Genomic DNA, 17,325 nt, shown 5'->3' on the forward strand with positions numbered 1-17,325 from the left:
AAAACAGATAGAGTCCCGGGTTCACGGCGTCCCTCTGGGTTTTGTCTCGGTCGCTTGGTCGGTCGGTTTAGTCTAGCGACGCGGCCTCTAATGTTGTTTCCAAAAACAATGAGCGTTTGTCAAATATCCAACATTCGTCTCCCATTTTCTCCACTGTTTCTACCCAAACTGCTAGCACAGGTGGGTACATTAAACCTAGTCACAATAAACCCCTTCTATTCAGTCTCCAGCACCATTAATATGTTTTAAGTCTTGGGTCCTTTAAAAAGGCACGGCACACATAAAAAGCAGCATTCAGAAAGAATGTCTGGATCCGATTTCAAAACCAGTCGTAAAACGCGGGTGTGTGACTTGTTGCGGAGGGGGTTAAAGGGTCATTTCCACTAGACCCGGGTAATATCCTGCAAAGCCGTAAAGAAAAAGAAGGAGCAGGCAATATTTGAAGTCGGCCATAGAAATCTATCAAATGACTGCTGAGGTAGGGAGCTAGCAACCCTTCAGGGCAGGAGCCATTCTGACTGCCCCCCCATGCAATTTCTCTCTCTCTCTCTCTCTCTCTCTCTCTCTCTCTCTCTCTCTCTCTCTCTCTCTCTCTCTCTCTCTCTCTCTCAGCCATGCACTTTGCTCTGGTTTTCCCTTGTTGATCTACCACTGAGCTGGACGGCCTAGAAAACACATTATATTTTCACGAGTGTGGATAGAAAATAACCACAAAGGAAATAGGATATTTCTCATAGATCTAAAGTGTGTGCACATGCATTAGGTTTGTGTACAATCTAAACGTCGAAGGCTTTAAACTGCTACCTCAGTAAAGTCCTTGTTCCCTTGATTGTTTAATGCACTAAAAAACAATCCCCTTTTAGTCAGGGTTAGGCTTAGACATCCTAGTAGAGGTATGCTATGTTGGCCGGTGTTTAGCAAAGAGCAGAGGTGAAGTCTTCTGCTGCTTATAGAGTCCGTCATGTGGGACTCTCATTAGCACAAGCATGCCTGTATGGCACAGTTGCATTCTGACCAGGGAAGCCAGGCAGCTACCTGAAACCGTGGTGGCTACGTGCAACCATGGAAAGGCTTTTAGCACTTCTGGCCATCTCTGTTATTTGGCCTCCTCAATAGGACCACTAATTACCTCCAGGTCTGAGGTTGTCGTAAGTCATTAGGAGCCGTTCCATAATCGACACACTTGTGACCTCCGAGTGTGGAGGGCGTCTGATCCCCCCGTCCGTTTCCTTGGGGACTGTACCAACTGGTAGACTAGAGTGGATCAATCCACCGTACATTTTGTAACATGACAACAAAAATTAGACTTGACCTTTCGTTTTTTTTTCAAACGTGCGAACAGCAACAACCGCTTCGATACCGGTCTAATCCGCGGGTCCGACTGAACCAGTTCTTTTCCCCCCCCTCTCGCAACCCCAGACCAGAACCGCCCCGAGCCCATCCGTCACCAGACTCCGGCGAGCTGTCAGACCAGCTCTGAGCGCTCACGGGACAAGCGGAGCGCTTGAGAGGGCGAGCATAGCGGCGAGAGGGGCTGGCTGTCAGACACATAATGGAATAGAGATCCCAGCGGATCGTAAATCCCCCCCGTTTGTCAGCTCCGGTCGGGGCTGCTGTTGGCACCGTGTGGCCCTACCTTTGATCTTGGCTTCCCTCGCAGAATGCTAATGAGGAGAGGGAAGGGTGGGTGGGTGTGTGTGTGTGTGTGTGTGTCAGTTGTGTGTGTTTGTGTGTCTCTGCACATGCAAAAGCTCACACTGTAAGTGCAGACATGTCTGCTGGAGTATATATGTGTGTGTGTCTGTGTGTGTGTGTGTCAGTGTGTCTGTGTGTGTGTGTGTGTGTGTGTGTGTGCACATGCAAAAGCTCACACTGTAAGAGCAGACATGCGTGTGTGTATGTGTGTGTGTGTGTGTTTGTGTGTTGGAATGTGTGTATCCATGTGCTGACAAGACAAAAAGTATTTAAGTAATGAAACTCACCCAAGTGTGATATTTTTATGACGCTTGAGCAGAACCGGCGATAGATGAAATGAACGCTCCAACAAATGATCACTGGCAATGATCAGACATGGCTACACTACTATCACCATAACACTACTACTGCTACTACTACTACTATCACTATAATAGTACTACTACTGCTACTATCACCATAACACTACTACTGCTACTACTACTATCACTATAATACTACTGCTACCTACTACTACTACTATCACTATAATACTACTACTGCTACTATCACCATAACACTACTGCAACTACTACTACTATCACTATAATACTACTACTACTACTGCTACTATCACTATAATAGTACTACTACCTACTACTGCTACTATCACCATAACACTACTGCAACTACTACTACTACTATCACCATAACACTACTGCAACTACTACTACTATCACTATAATACTACTGCAACTACTGCTACTACTACTACTGCTAATACCACTATAATACTACTGCTGCTACTACTACTACCACTATAATTCTATTTCTACTACTACTACTACTGCTAATACCACTATAATACTACTGCAACTACTACTACTGCTACTATCACCATAACACTACTGCAACTACTACTACTGCTACTATCACTATAATACTACTACTACTACTACTACTACTGCTAATACCACTATCACTATAATTCTATTTCTACTACTACTACTACTACTACTGCCACTATCACTATAATACTACTGCTACTACTACTACTAACCACTATAATTCTATTTCTACTACTACTACTACTACTACTACTACTACTACTGCTACTACTACTACTGCTACTACTACTACTGCTAATACCACTATAATACTACTGCTACTACTACTACTATCACTATAATTCTACTGCTACTATCACCACCACTGCTACTATCCCTACCACAAATACTACTACTGCTACTACTACTACTACTACTACTACTACTACTACTACTACAGCTACTACTGCTACTACTACTACTACTGCTACTACTACTGCTAAAGGGCCACTAGCAGTTACTCCTCTGTAATCTGTACTGCTGTTCCAAGTTCCAACACACACACACACACACACACACACACACACACACACACACACACACACACACACACACACACACACACACACACACACACACACACACACACAGATATGTGATCTCACATTAAGTCTCCAATATGCACGTAGCCAGAGCTCCGTCTCACCACCAGTTCCTCATCATGACATATTGAGAACGCTTTAGCGCAGCCTGTCATTTGCAGATGGGAGATTAGTGGTCGAGGACCCGTCTCAGACCCACTATTACAACACATGGATGCAGTCGGGAGGAGCCCGTGAAATACATCAATGGTTTATCCACTTAATCCTGGTGAGGGTTAAGGGATCGGAGGTAGTGGTCGAGGACTTCTGTGACGATGTCATCGTTTGAAGGTTTAATAGCTTCAAAGTCCATAATGGTAGAGAGCACGATTTTTCTGGTCATTTCTGTGTGACCAATAATATTGATCGAATCATAATTAATGGGGAAATCCGAAAGATGGGATTCTCCATACTTGACTTGCAACATGTTCCCAATTTCCAATGAGGAAAAGTAATCTTCTACTTTGAGGGGTCTGACGTCACTATTATGTGACCTCTACATTATATGTGTGTGCGTGTGTGTGTTGGCCTGTCCACTGATATGACTATATGAGGCCAACCGTACGATCACGCATGTGCGTGTGTATATTTTGGGGGGGAAAGACATGGAATTAACTGTCACGAAAACGAGATTAACTACTAAATGATCGTATGTGTCCACCTAGTGGATACTTGCTTACATTACGGGTTCCCGCTGCTGAACTTATTTTTGTTAGTTCACCCACAGTATGACATCATGGACATTTATGACGTCACATCATTAGACGCTGATTAACACAAGGAATTACTCGCAACTGTCACAATATAAGATATAACAAATATTATACGATTCTGCATAATATGTGCCAGAAATGTGTACTAGTGCTTCAGATTTCGACATTTTATTTATTCTACGATATTTAAAACTCCATCCCTATTCCCTTACCACCACACATCAAAACTATTTAAACTAACATACAATAATATATTGATTGTTGATGTTCCACTGCTCCTCCTACTGGTGGTTACTAGAACAGCAACATGAGAATAACCATACAACACATTTATAATAAAAAAAAAAGTATATATATGTTATTAGTATTGTATAATACATTATGGTCGACACTGGTCGTCTCTTATCATCAGGTATTGTGAGCATGGTTTAAACAATATTCACAATTCATAGCGTTCCCTCTGTATCAACATTGATGGAGGCTGGTTTTCTGATGTCATAATGCCTTTGAGTGTGTTACACGAAAACCAAGGGTGTTATGTACAATATCTGTACATTGCAGTATGGGTACCGAACGGAAAAATGCAGCCCACCTGATTGTGATAAATTGTAGCGTACCTTTTTACTTGGTTAATCTTTCTAATAAAATGCACTGCAGGTAAGACTACTTGAAGCAGGCAACAACTGTCGACGGTCAGTTTATGGCGTCATCATAACCAAACTCGTTTAATCCATTATGACAAAGATCGACCGTAGAACCGTCCATGGAAAATAGAGAATGATTATTGGCATCAGAGAGACCTACCTTTATGAGATCATCACACATTATTACGCATTAGGTTATAATAATGGACTATTTAGTCATAAGAGAATGGGGTATGATTGCAGGCTATTACAGATGAAAAAACGAAGGTAGTATCAGACATAATTGGAGAGTTAATTAGAGCTATTTACACGTTCTTACTGTCACAAAGTCCAAGCTATTGTGACATTTATACCGTGTGTACACAATCAGAGTGGCAGTTATACAAATAAGACAGACAAACACAGAGTGTGTGTGTGTGTGTGTGTGTGTGTGTGTGTGTGTGTGTGTGTGTGTGTGTGTTTGATCGTGGCTACGTGCGACTGCGTGTGTGTGCTCGCCCGCACAAACCTGTAGAACGCTTATGTACATCAGCATCACCACGCACACGAAGAAACTCACGGAGACTTGTGATTGGTTCCAGCTACCCCGCATCCTCCAATCGAAAGGCAGCACTGCCCCCGGCCGCCACATCACTAGAATGGCGGAACTCGGAGCAGGAATTCCCAAGTACTAACGGCTGCGGCCTGCGGGAAGGCGGGGTTGGACGTCCAACCACGCCCACATCCGGATTGGAAGGTCCAGCCCCGCCCACATCCAATACCTTTATCGTCCTTCATTATATGTTACTGTACATATAAACCATGTCAATGATCCTTTTCTCTTGGCACCTGCTTATGTTATTATGTTTGATGCCGAGGTGCACAATCCAATCACTTATTTTTTTTTATCACTTACTATTAGCACGAACACACCACAGTCCACGCTGCCTGCTTGTTCTGGAACATTCAGATAAAAAAAGTCAGAAGTTATTGACAACTCAATTATATTTAAATACATTTAATACAATTACATTTCTTGATACTACATCAATGCATAGCACATTTCACAAGGCATATATAAGTCCAAAATTTCCATCACCTTGTTTGAAACAAATGCCCAGGATCCCACTCTCTGTGCTGCAATGGTGCTATAAAAGACAAAAGGATAGCATGCTCAAATACACTATTAAAGAACTCACATGATTGTGATGTGACGTGACCTTTGTGGGCAACGTTTTAAACCGCTTGCTGTTCCATGCTTCATTTTCAGCTTGTCCATCAGCACAGACAATAAATTGCCTATTAATTGGCTTCCATTATTGGTTTAAGTAACAGTGGAGCAGGTGTGCATAGTGTGACTCCAGACTGTGCTACCTTGATCGCCACTAATGTAATGAACACATCACCAGAAGCCTTTTTTGAACACAGCAGAAGCAACATTGAACGGTTGCTAATTCTCTACTAGGAATATTGAACGGTTCCTAAACATTATGCATAATAATAATATAACACCATGCAAAACACAACAACTTAACGGAACATTAATTTACGGGAACAATTAACGGTTCTTCAATATAAGACTGAAAACTGAACATGGATAAATAAAACGCAGAAGTAGTACAACGTGTAGTCTTCCTTCTTCTCAACCGCAACCGGAACAGGTATGCTAAAATAGTATTGTGGGCGGGGCTGGACCTTTCTAGGCAGGGCTGGTCGTCCAGCCACGCCTTCCCGCAGCCCGCAGCCTATTCGCTTCTCGGAAATTCCGCATGCGCGCTGATAACGCGAACGGCCGACGGGGCAGCGGAACTCATGTCCATCCGTTGGCGATACAGATCTGTTGCCCCTGTAACGACACGGGCTGTCAGACGAGTCCCCGGCCGCCAGCTGTGAAGTCAGGCTGCGGTGCAACAGCAGGATAGCACAGCTGGGCTCCGCGGCTAGCGCTGGGCGTAAAAGACTTGACAGCCAGGAGGATAAACTATTTCAGCCCGATGCTCTGACTCGGAACGTCGCCTGCAGTCGCGACTTTGGCGCACCTCTCCGGGATTAACCCCGCAACGGAATTACAGTATATATATATGCAACAAAAGTTTGAAAAGTTGTGAGGATGGATGTGATTGGGATGCTGAATTTGGACGAGCTGGCCCACGGCCTGGCCGGCATGACCATGTTTCCATACTTTGACACAGCGCACTACGTGGTGTCTGTCATGGCTCTCCGGGAGCAGTCAGGTGAGTCCACTTCTGGTTCCTTCAGGTCCTCCGGGTCCTCATTAGGGGACTATGTTTGGAGTGCTAGAATCCTCTTCTGTTCCGTTCTGTTCGATGCTGGTACGGCCTATTCTAGTCTATTCTAGTGTTGCCTGCTCTATTATAGTCTATAATTGGCTATTCTAATCGGTTATAGTCTATTCTATTCGATTATTGTATGGTCTCTATTCTTCTATGGTCTACTCTATTATATTCTATCATGGTCTACCATATTCTATGATGGTATTTTGTATTATGGTCTACTCTATTCTATTCTATTATGGTCTAAATAAAATAGCAAAACTCAGTTGAGTCAACAAGTTAGCTAGTTCTGTTTTTAAGGTAATGAGTATAATCATTGTTTTCATGTTAATCTAGTATATAAACCACGCAATCAAATACATTGGAATTGGATATTTACAACATCAATTAAATATTTACCACATATTGTTCTCCACATTGATAAATATTAACGTCATTTTAACTTTATTGACTACATCATAAACGGCAGGACCAAACCCACCATGCTATTGCCTATAAACAGACAATGTAGTGTTTATACTGTAATGATAGCTTATTATAAACCTATAACAACATGTTATTATATACAACCCATGAGTTGTCGTTGCCACCGCCTTTTTCAACTCAGACTGCGGGTGGGCTTGCAGCCAGAGTTGTTGAGTTGTATAACAAAGAAGAACAGGTGGACTTTTAGTGGCGCAAGGGATGACCTTACACAGGCCCATACACACACACACACACACACACACACACACACACACACACACACACACACACACACACACACACACACACACACACACTGTTCCTCCATTGTGACATTGTCACCAATGTTGTAACTCAAGTCTATTTTAAATGGTGCCTTGCAAGGCATCTGTGGCCTTTTCCCTTCCTATACACCCATCTTTGTATCTCGTCTCTGGAGCAAAATGTACAACAAGATGGAGAAATGACAAACAGCAACATGTCAGCCAACCCACCACTATTTTACGGTATATCCGAATGTGTTTGTTGGATGTTTGGTGTGTTTGTGTTGAGTGTGGACCCTGTAGCTCTATAGATAGGACTATATAGGGGGTGTGTTTGTGAAAGGGTAGTGAGGTTGTAACATAGGTATTTGTGCAACATGAAGACATTTGTACGTTTTGTACATGTGTGAGATATGTCTGCCAAAGTCCGTAAAAGATTGCGACGAGGACATCGAGTTCAAGTCTCAAAGGGGTTTGGTTAAACAAAAGTCCCATAGAAAGGAACCAACCACAGCCGATGAAGGCCAATGCAAATTCTGCCACACACACACACACTCGGTTGTGTGTGTGGCACTTTTGGTTACTTTTCAAACTCTTTGAAAAGTGCACTCAAGAGGCAAAGAAAGCTCCAGAAAGCCCAAGTAGACAATGACCCCTGGCCATTACCAAATCCGGTTCCCGCTCGGTTCCCAAAAAAGGGAAAGGAATGTCGAAGATGTCTTTGTTTTAACAAGGCTGTAAAAGTTCACAACCGCAAAACGAAAACATGCACCATCGAAAAACACCGGTCGTATTTAAAAATATAAAAGTACTATGAAGAAACGCACTTTGACTTTGACGCGGACGGAGGACCTGATGTTCTTCCTTTGAAGCTATGCAGCTACTCTGTGTGTAGCGCTGACTCAATCCAGCTGTTGACATTTACCGTTTGTTTACAGCGCCGCCTCACTGGTATTTTTAGCACGTCACAAGGCGACAGTGTGTGAGGATTGAACAGGGAATGTGAGTTCAGGTTGTGTACATGTACATGCGCGCATGTGTACGTGTGTGTGTGTGTGTGTGTGTGTGTGTGTGTGTGTGTGTGTGTGTGTGTGTGTGTGATTGTGTGTTTGTGTGTAAAGCAGAGGAACTAACTTTAATTGACACCAGCGACTCAATCAAAAACAAAACTCACAACCTCCTCATTTGACCTTAGACTCTTCCCTTATTTAGATTTGACTTGTAAATGTCTCTCCTAGGAATGCAAATGTTGGTGCCAGGGTATTCCTTAGGGTGGTGATGTAGGACAGGTGTGTTCGCAGCTCGGGCAAATTAAGACAATGATTAAATAGAATTTCTAAGACATTGTCAGAAATGTTATAAATATTTTACAATCACTACTGGGATTAGATATTTATATATATATATATATATATATATATATGACGGTATGAAATTCAAAATGTAACTGACTTTGACTTAAGTTATTAAAAACACACCCTTAAGCTGATTCTCACTTCTAACATGTTTGTGTCCATTACAAATTTGAAACACGTTTAAGACAGATTGATTGAGTTTGATACAACTTAGTTTGAATCGTGACAACTTGTCCCGTTTGTGACATGACAGTGGTCGTCTTCAGTGATCCTCAGAAGGCTTGTGAGAACGTGTCAATGAATAGTCCATGTAGCTCACTGCAGCTAACGCACATTAGCTTTGGTCTAGAGAGCAGTTTTTTCAAATTGATCTTTTTCACTTCACAGATGCCCACGGGCACTGATCACATAGTTCACTTGACAAGTAATCCATTCTACTTTAAATAAACCATGAGAGGTCAGGCCTTCTTTTCAGTAGTTGTGTGGTTGGTGGTTAGGAATTTCCATTGCTGGTCTAGTTTAAATGTTCCTGTCTGTTTATCTGTTTATCTTTATGCTTCAAAGCACCCCCTATTTGTTCAGGAAATAAACATTTAAATACAGTCGATTCACCTTCAAATCTTTATAATTTGCGTCTGTATATAGACTGAAATAAGGCAACAATGTTTATTTGAATAGTGGTGATTAAAAGGGATCATGTTAAGTGGGGGTTCACGTGACTATACACAAAAGAATAGACCGGAACAATAGGTCTGCCTGTTTTTAAAGTACACTCTGGCCTCATGTACTTAAGAGATTAAGAGAGAACTTTGTAGTCTAAAAGGTATTTATTTATGCAGCCTAATGATTAACATGAGACTCAGAAAAGACTGATGGCTGTTAAATGAAATAGATTTTTAATTGTATTCCAATACTTTTATTATCATATCGACTTCTGAATTATGATCTATGTATATCGTGGATTGAATTGGTACGTGGTGTCAAATCATTTTTCGGTTGTAGGGTTCGGAAATTGTGTCGACAGTGAAAATTGAAAACAATTTCCACATCCCTATTTCTGAATTTGTATCATGATTCTAGTCCAGATCATAGCAATAACTCACAGGAATCATTCACTGGGGTCATGTACTTTCAATCTTTCCTTGACATACTTTCTACGTGAACTACTCACCACCAGTATGATTAGGGAGTCAGCAAATGAGTCGCAGTCAGACAGATCTATACAACCCCCTCTCTGGAAGTCCTTCTCCTCAAGGAGTCTGTAATCGGCCTGCTAATCCCTTCAAATAATCCCCTGTGTGTCTTCACCTAATGCACATTAGCAGGTAGCTACTTTAGGTTTGGCTGAGTTCAGTGTGTACAGTGTGTGGATCATTTCTTCAAGTGTTATATTAGATACTGTTGGCAAATTGAGGGGGGAACTAATGAAGAATTGATGTGTTTCCAAGGCAGGATTGTGTTCCACCACAGGGAACAGTATCCGATGAATTGCGTGCCGTGTACTTTCTTTTATCTGTCAGGAGGCATCTGTTCAATATGTCAATCAGATTTTTACTTGTTGTTGTTGAAAGTTGAACTTGTACAAGGAAAATAAAGAAATTGTGGTAAAAATGTTCTTTGGGCAAATATTGACTGTGAGGACACAAGGTAAATGTCTTTGACATGGGATGCTTTTATGTATTTTTCCTCCAAAGTATATATATATATATATTTCTATGGATTTTAACTTGAAATGAGACGCAGGATATAGGAAAGAAGGAACCTTCATTCTCAATTCATAAGTAGTGAGTGTAAATCATATATAATGTACTTTTTTATTACTCAGAAATGCTCAACTTGTACTCTGAACTTTGGACAAACTGCCTGCAGGCAGTTCCTCTTATTGGTTAAACCAGCTCAGCCTCTATGGACTCTCTGTTGAAGTGAGGAAGTATGTATGGTTTTATGAGCAGCAGGCAAACATATTTTATTTACTGTATATATGCAGTGTTTATTTCCAATCAAATGAACATCCTGTAGAGAGGACCTGGGTTGTTCCATATATCATAGCTCAAAGCTTAGCTCAAAGCTTTACATATTAACTGAAGTGTAAACAATGAAAGACTAGCCGCTTTACACTAGCTTAAGCGGTTCCCTTCCTGTTGGCCTGAGGGAGACTGCAAGGCCTGCTCCAAACTATTGACCAAATTATTCAACATTCATTATTGTTCAAAATAAATAATGTTTATAGCATTTTTTCCTGCAATTCAGCATGTTCTGACCTAAGTGGCCGTGGTTATGGTTGGGTTTACAAATATCGTATCGTAGGCAGTCTGGGGGTCGCATACAAACAACTTTGACATGTTTGAATGGGCCTTGAGTCCAAAAAGTTTTGGAACCCCTTATATAGGTAGGCTATGTACTGTATGCAGGCCTATATATCTGAAGGGCTCTTCATCTTCATCATCCCTCTCTCTCTTGTGTCTCTCTCTCTCTCTCTCTCTCTCTCTCTCTTGCACACCTGCTCTCTCTCTCTCTCTCTCTCTCTCTGTCCCTCACTCTCTCTCTCTCTCTCTCACTCTCTCTCTCTCTCTCTCTCACTCTCTCTCTCTCTCTCTCTCGCTCTCTCTCTCTCTGTCCCTCTCTCTCTCTCTCTCTCTCGCTCCCCCTCTCTCTCTCTCCCTCTGTCTCTGTCTCTCTCTCTGTGCTGCTGCAGGTGTTCTGGAGCTGTCCAGGCGGAGTCCGTTCGCCTGCTGGTTCAGCTCCATGCTCTTCTGCTTCGGGGGGGCCGTGCTGTCCGGCCTCATGATGGCCGAGCCCCCCATCGCCCCGCTGTCCAACAGCACCAACGTCCTGCTGGCCTCGCTCATCTGGTGAGTGGGAGAGAGAGAGAGGAAGGGTGATACACACAGAGAGAGAGAGAGAGAGAGAGAGAGAGACTTAGAGAGACTCAGAGAGACTGAGAGAGAAAGAGAGAGAGAGACTGAGAGAGACAGAGAGAGACTTAGAGAGAAAGAGAGAGAGAGACAGAGGGAGAGGGTGAGTGGGAGAGAGAGGAAGGGTGATAGACAGAGAGAGAGAGAGAGTCTTAGAGAGACAGAGAGAGAGAGAGCGAGAGAGAGACTGAGAGAGAAAGACTGAGAGAGACAGAGAGAGAGAGGGAGAGGGTGAGTGGGAGAGAGAGGAAGGGTGATACACAGAGAGCGACTGAGAGAGAGAAAGAGAGAGAGAGAGAGAGAGACTTAGAGAGACTGAGAGAGAGAGAGACAGAGGGTGAGGGATGATGAAGATGAAGATCCCTTCAGATAAATAGGCCTACATAGCCTACCTATATAAGAGGTTCCATAAGTTTTTTGGCCCATTTCAAAGTCCTTCTGGCTTCTCCTGATAGGGTGAGTGTTGGAGAGAGATAGGGAGGGAGAGAGAGACAGATAGACACTCCCTTATTTGTGAGTTAAAAAGGTAGGCCCACCGTTTTACTAGGCTAAATAGGTCAAATACGTTTTTACATTAAATGTGTTGCAGGTTTTACATTTCCTCAAGACAGCTGACGATCTCTTGAAATTCGCAATAGGTTGCTTTAGTTCCCTCTAATGGTGACAAATAGTATTTCAATGTTTTGTTCTAAAAAAAAAAAATACTGCCCTCTACTGGTCACACATGGTGAGTCAGGAAGGAGGCAACCATGCCTCAAATCTAGCACACTCCTCCACAAAAAAGACTGAAGATTGTTGTTCTTTGTGAGTGTACGAAACGACCAAGCAGATGCATAAATACTATCATACATGTATATCTTATTCGTATAATTTAAGATTTTGTATTTACATCGTCTAAATACTGGACATACCTTTTCCAGTATACTTTGTATATTTTCTTCCTTTCTGATTCTAAACCTTATTCCAATCCCGAGTGTTCCTCACTCAGTCTGCGGTTCTGACAGTGTTGCGTCGTGTGCCGTCTTCCCCCTCAGGTACCTGGTGTTTTACTGCCCCTGGGACCTGCTCTACTCCTGGGCCGCTCTGCTGCCCTTCCGGCTGGTTCTGTCGGGGATGAAGGAGGTGACGCGGACGTGGAAGGTTCTGGGAGGCGTGAGCCAAGCCAGCATCAAGTACCAGGACAGCCTGCTGGTCATGATCGCCATCGGCTGGGCCAAAGGTCTGGCTCGCCGCTGGTTTAGCTCTGGGACTTAGCTTTTGTGTGGATGTGTGGATGTGGTTACAGGGCTTGGACGACATCAGAATGCATCATGGGAATCTTTTGTTGGTGATGCACCGCCGAGTTTGAGAGGACTCAAGCGAGTTGTAGTACTGGAGAATCTTAAATCGACGTGATTATACCGTAACCTAGGTTAATGAGTACTTTGTTTCGACTTTGGCTGGGGGTGCAATACCCTAACCATTTTAAGTAGTACCCGTTAAATCATACTAGACATGATTTTTGTTGATTTGACTTCAACCTTTAAATTTTAATTTGTTGTCGTTACTTACTTTATGTTTGATTACAGTCCTACATTTAGTTTATTTCCTGCCAAGCTATTTAACTTTTATTTTGTACAATGGTTCTATCCATTTGCATCGTCACTGCCTCATTATTATCCTGCTCTGTTGATGAGAAGCCCTTAGAAGTGAAGATGCTTAGGAGTCAAAATAGACCTGGTTCTAAATGAAGTTGTGATGATTAACATGATGACGGCTCCGTGGTCTCGCTAGGTGCCGGAGGCGGGCTCATAGCTAACTTTGAACAGCTGGTCCGAGGGGTCTGGAAACCGGAGACCAACGAGCTCCTCAAGATGTCCTAGTAAGACCCCGCACCCGCACCTTAGACTACTTCACAGCGCAACCGCTACACGCGTCATTCCATGGGTTTTAACAATACTACTACCTGTACCGTGACGCCATTTGCACATCTGAACACGCTTCATATTTTGTGAATTGTCAGAAATCTGTTCAGAATATTATTTGGCACTTTTGTGTCCTGCGTTTCATCGTTGCATCCATACACCGAGACAAACCCCTTGTACGGGTAACCTTCTTAGCCAATGAGCAATCAAGTCGATGTTTTGTCACGAAAAACACCAAGTTTATAAGTCATTTTGTATTTTCATTTTCATGTTTTTGCCTCACCTGTAACGTTGCTACAGATAAGCATGACAATCACGCTGTTTCTGACCCTGCTGACCTCTGACCCCTGTCGCCTCTCGCCTTCTAGCCCCACCAAGATCACCCTGATCGGGGCGGTGATGTTCTCCCTCCAGCACACCAGCTACCTGCCCCTCCAGAAGCACCACCTCATGCTCTTCTACACCGTCTTCAACGTGGTCAACAAGGTCCGTGTCGTCACACTAGCCTCCCTCAGAGGGGCCCCCTGTTAGTCATGGCGAGCCGCAAAGTCAAAGTCCACATCACGTGGTGGCGGCGTCCACCCAGATGTGCGGTCAGCTGGGAGGTTGTTTCAATAATGAACCATTTGTGACATCACAAGTGGTGGCATCCACCCAAATGTATGATCAACTGGTTGGCGATTTAAATAATAAACCATTTGTGACATCACAAGTGGAACTCTCCACCCAGATGTGATGATCAACTGGTTGGCGATTTCAATAATAAACCATTTGTGACATCACAAGTGGTGGCGTCCACCCAGATGTGATGATCAACTAGGAGGTCATTCAAATACCATTTTTGACGATCACAAGTGATTGATGATCAACCCTCCAGGCCATTCAAAAAAAAAAAATCAACCGTTTGTGACATCACAGCTTGATCAACTGTTAGGCCATTTCAACATCCACCCACTTGTGACATCACAACCGGGTGGCGTGCCTCCAGCTGTATGGTCGAGTCTGTCCACCCTGATGGCGATCTATCCATCATACGTCTTTGCGGACACCCCCAGTTGGGAGTTGCGTTGGACGGTTTTGAAATGGCCTACCAGTTGATCTTTCGTCTCGGTGGGCACGCCCCCCTTGTGATGTCACAAGTTAATTGACACAGGCCTCCGGTTATGACAGTAGTCAACTTATAAGATGTCGGCTACTATAAATTAGCCAAATATAGCTGGCAGTGACCATGGTTACTGCGTTTGAAAAACACCTTGGTTATGGTGAAAATGTAGATCTTTCTAAATGTTTTTATCTGTGTTATATTATATAATAATAGTAATACAATATTGTTTATTTACGCTGACTGTCAGCATTTGAATTATTTGATCGTGAAAGTGTTTTATTATATTTTAGGCTAACGTGTTGGCCTTTAACCACCTTGCATTGCTCTTCATTTCCATGTTCTTCTCATTGTACTTCATTCGAGAGTTTAGTCAAATGAGCTGAACCGCAACGGGGCTCATTTGATCCGCAGTGTGTTTCCCCCTCCGGCCCTGGCGACAGCACCGTGCGGTGTTGGGGGGGGGGGGGTGTAGCATCGTCTCTCCGTCGTGACCTTTCCACCTACACTGCCTTTTCATAAAAGTTTCCAGCGGTTGGTGACTCACATTAGTTGGGTATTACCCCACGGGCTCCTCTTTTTGCATCATTTTCATCAGCTTACATCATCTCCCTTCCCTTTTCTGTGGGAAAACTTGAGCGCTTTGCTGAGACGAAGATAAACCTACCAGCAGCCCTTCTCTCCCGCCCCCTCCGACCGCTATTAGCTCCCATCCAGCTCTGATCGGCCCAATTAATGACGGGCCGTTTCATCAGATTCGACACTTGTTGCCTGCCCGCTGTTTGTTGTTTTGTGTTGATGATGTTTCGACGCTCCGCATTCAACACACCAAGGTTCAAGCATATAGAGGAGTAGCGTCGCGTTGTACCGTATCTAATCGCATTACCGTGACCGTATGTAGCGCTGCATAGCGTAGCCGAGCCTGGTGTAGTGTATCACAGCGTAACGCAGAATAACACTGCATCGCGTTACATAGCACCACCGCAACCTCTAACAACCATGTAATCTCTTCCCTCCTCCTCCTCCTCCTCCTCCTCCTCCTCCACCTCCTCCTCCACCTCCTCCTCCTCCTCCTCCACCTCCTCCTCCTCCTCCACCTCCTCCTCCTCTCCCCAGGCAAGGATCATCATCACAGGCTCCTCCACCTCCCCCTTCGCCCTGGTGGAGTCGGTCATCTACAGGACACTGTTCGCCGACTCCGACTCCTCCTCCAACTCCCCGTACACCGCCCTCAGCTCCGACGGCAGGAAGCCGGTCGCCATCGACAACGGCAGCACGGCCACCGCCGGCGCCGTCAACAAGAAGAAACCGTCCCCGTCGCCACCGCCCTCCTCCTCCTCCTCCTCCTCCTCCTCCTCCTCCTCCGTGCCGACCAAGGAGTCCGGCGAGAGGAGAAGCCAGGCCTTGGCTTCCCCTACGCGGGGGAAGAGAGAAGACCAAAGAGCCGCCAAGACCAAAGAACAGGAAGAAGAGAGAAGCTCGAAGAAGACCGACTAGTCGGCCATTTTGACCGTTGGTGCCTCGCCCCTCCCCTCTGTAAAGCTTTTTTTTTTTTTTTTAAGTTTTACATTGGTCAGCGTGTGACGAAGAGGCTCGCTTTCGGTACTCTCTCTCTCGCTCTCTCTCTCTCTTTGCTGTATATATTCTATTTTTTTAATTTCCAGAGCTGTATTTAACTCTTGAACTGACAGGGAAAATAATTACAATGGGGAAATAATAGGCCCCTGTTGAAATTCCGAATGTGTAGCGTGACGCCCCAATCAAAGTTCTCCTATTTAATTCTAGGGTGACTGTGACCCTCGTTTTCACCACGCAGTGCTGTAACACTCCTCCATCGAGGGATCGAGAACCATGCTGAGCCCCGGCGAAAAAAGTAGGGGAAAAAGTGTTTAGCAGGCTTTTTATACGTATTTATAATGACAAATCATAGTTTTATTATATCTAAATCGATCGTGTTTTCGGGGACAGACCTGGGCTGTTTGACTACTGATCTGATGTCGTTTGTCTGCTCTCTCTTCTGTATAAATGCTTATTTTGGTACGGCGTACAGTATGTCGTACTCCTTATTCTGCACTTTCTGAGGAAATTCCTAAAAGGACTCAAATATGTATTGTCAGGTACTGCTGAGATGTGTTATCCTGTGCATACACAGAATTGCACTGCTGAATGTAAAGAATATTTTTGTCTTGAAGATAATGCTTTTTTTTTTACACTCTATTCAGATTATATGGTGGATGCTTTTGAATGCGTGGGAATGCTTGAAAATAAATATATTAATACGAATTCCAAAACGCGCGTGGTTCTTTCTTTGTAAAGTAACGAAATACACATATTATAGGAGTTAAAGGGTTCTAAACTTGACCTCATCGTTCCAACATCCCTTTACCTTTGTGACATCCTATCCGACATTCCCTTCACGACCACCACATGGGAGCGATCTCCTGCTGGACTCGATGGAGTGGACGCGTCCGACATTCATCTGTACTGTATTTACTTTCCCATTTGTGATGTCACAAAAGGAACAGAGCTTGAACCTCGCGGTGGAACCG

The 17,325-nt window shown here is 43.8% G+C and overlaps 1 protein-coding gene across 1 annotated transcript; it reads left to right on the plus strand.

Annotated features, from left to right (window-relative positions):
- Nucleotides 1–6,277: 6,277 nt before the first annotated feature.
- Nucleotides 6,278–17,057, plus strand: tmem38b (transmembrane protein 38B). Its single transcript, XM_084482746.1, has 6 exons — nt 6,278–6,712; nt 11,551–11,707; nt 12,805–12,989; nt 13,544–13,631; nt 14,043–14,160; nt 15,893–17,057. The coding sequence occupies exons 1-6, from the start codon at nt 6,589–6,591 to the stop codon at nt 16,271–16,273; spliced, it is 1,053 nt and encodes a 350-aa protein (XP_084338872.1). The 5' UTR covers nt 6,278–6,588; the 3' UTR covers nt 16,274–17,057.
- Nucleotides 17,058–17,325: the final 268 nt, after the last annotated feature.

This window comes from Micromesistius poutassou (assembly GCF_964030765.1).
Source record: "Micromesistius poutassou genome assembly, chromosome: 18".
NCBI classification, from domain to species: Eukaryota; Metazoa; Chordata; class Actinopteri; order Gadiformes; family Gadidae; genus Micromesistius; species Micromesistius poutassou.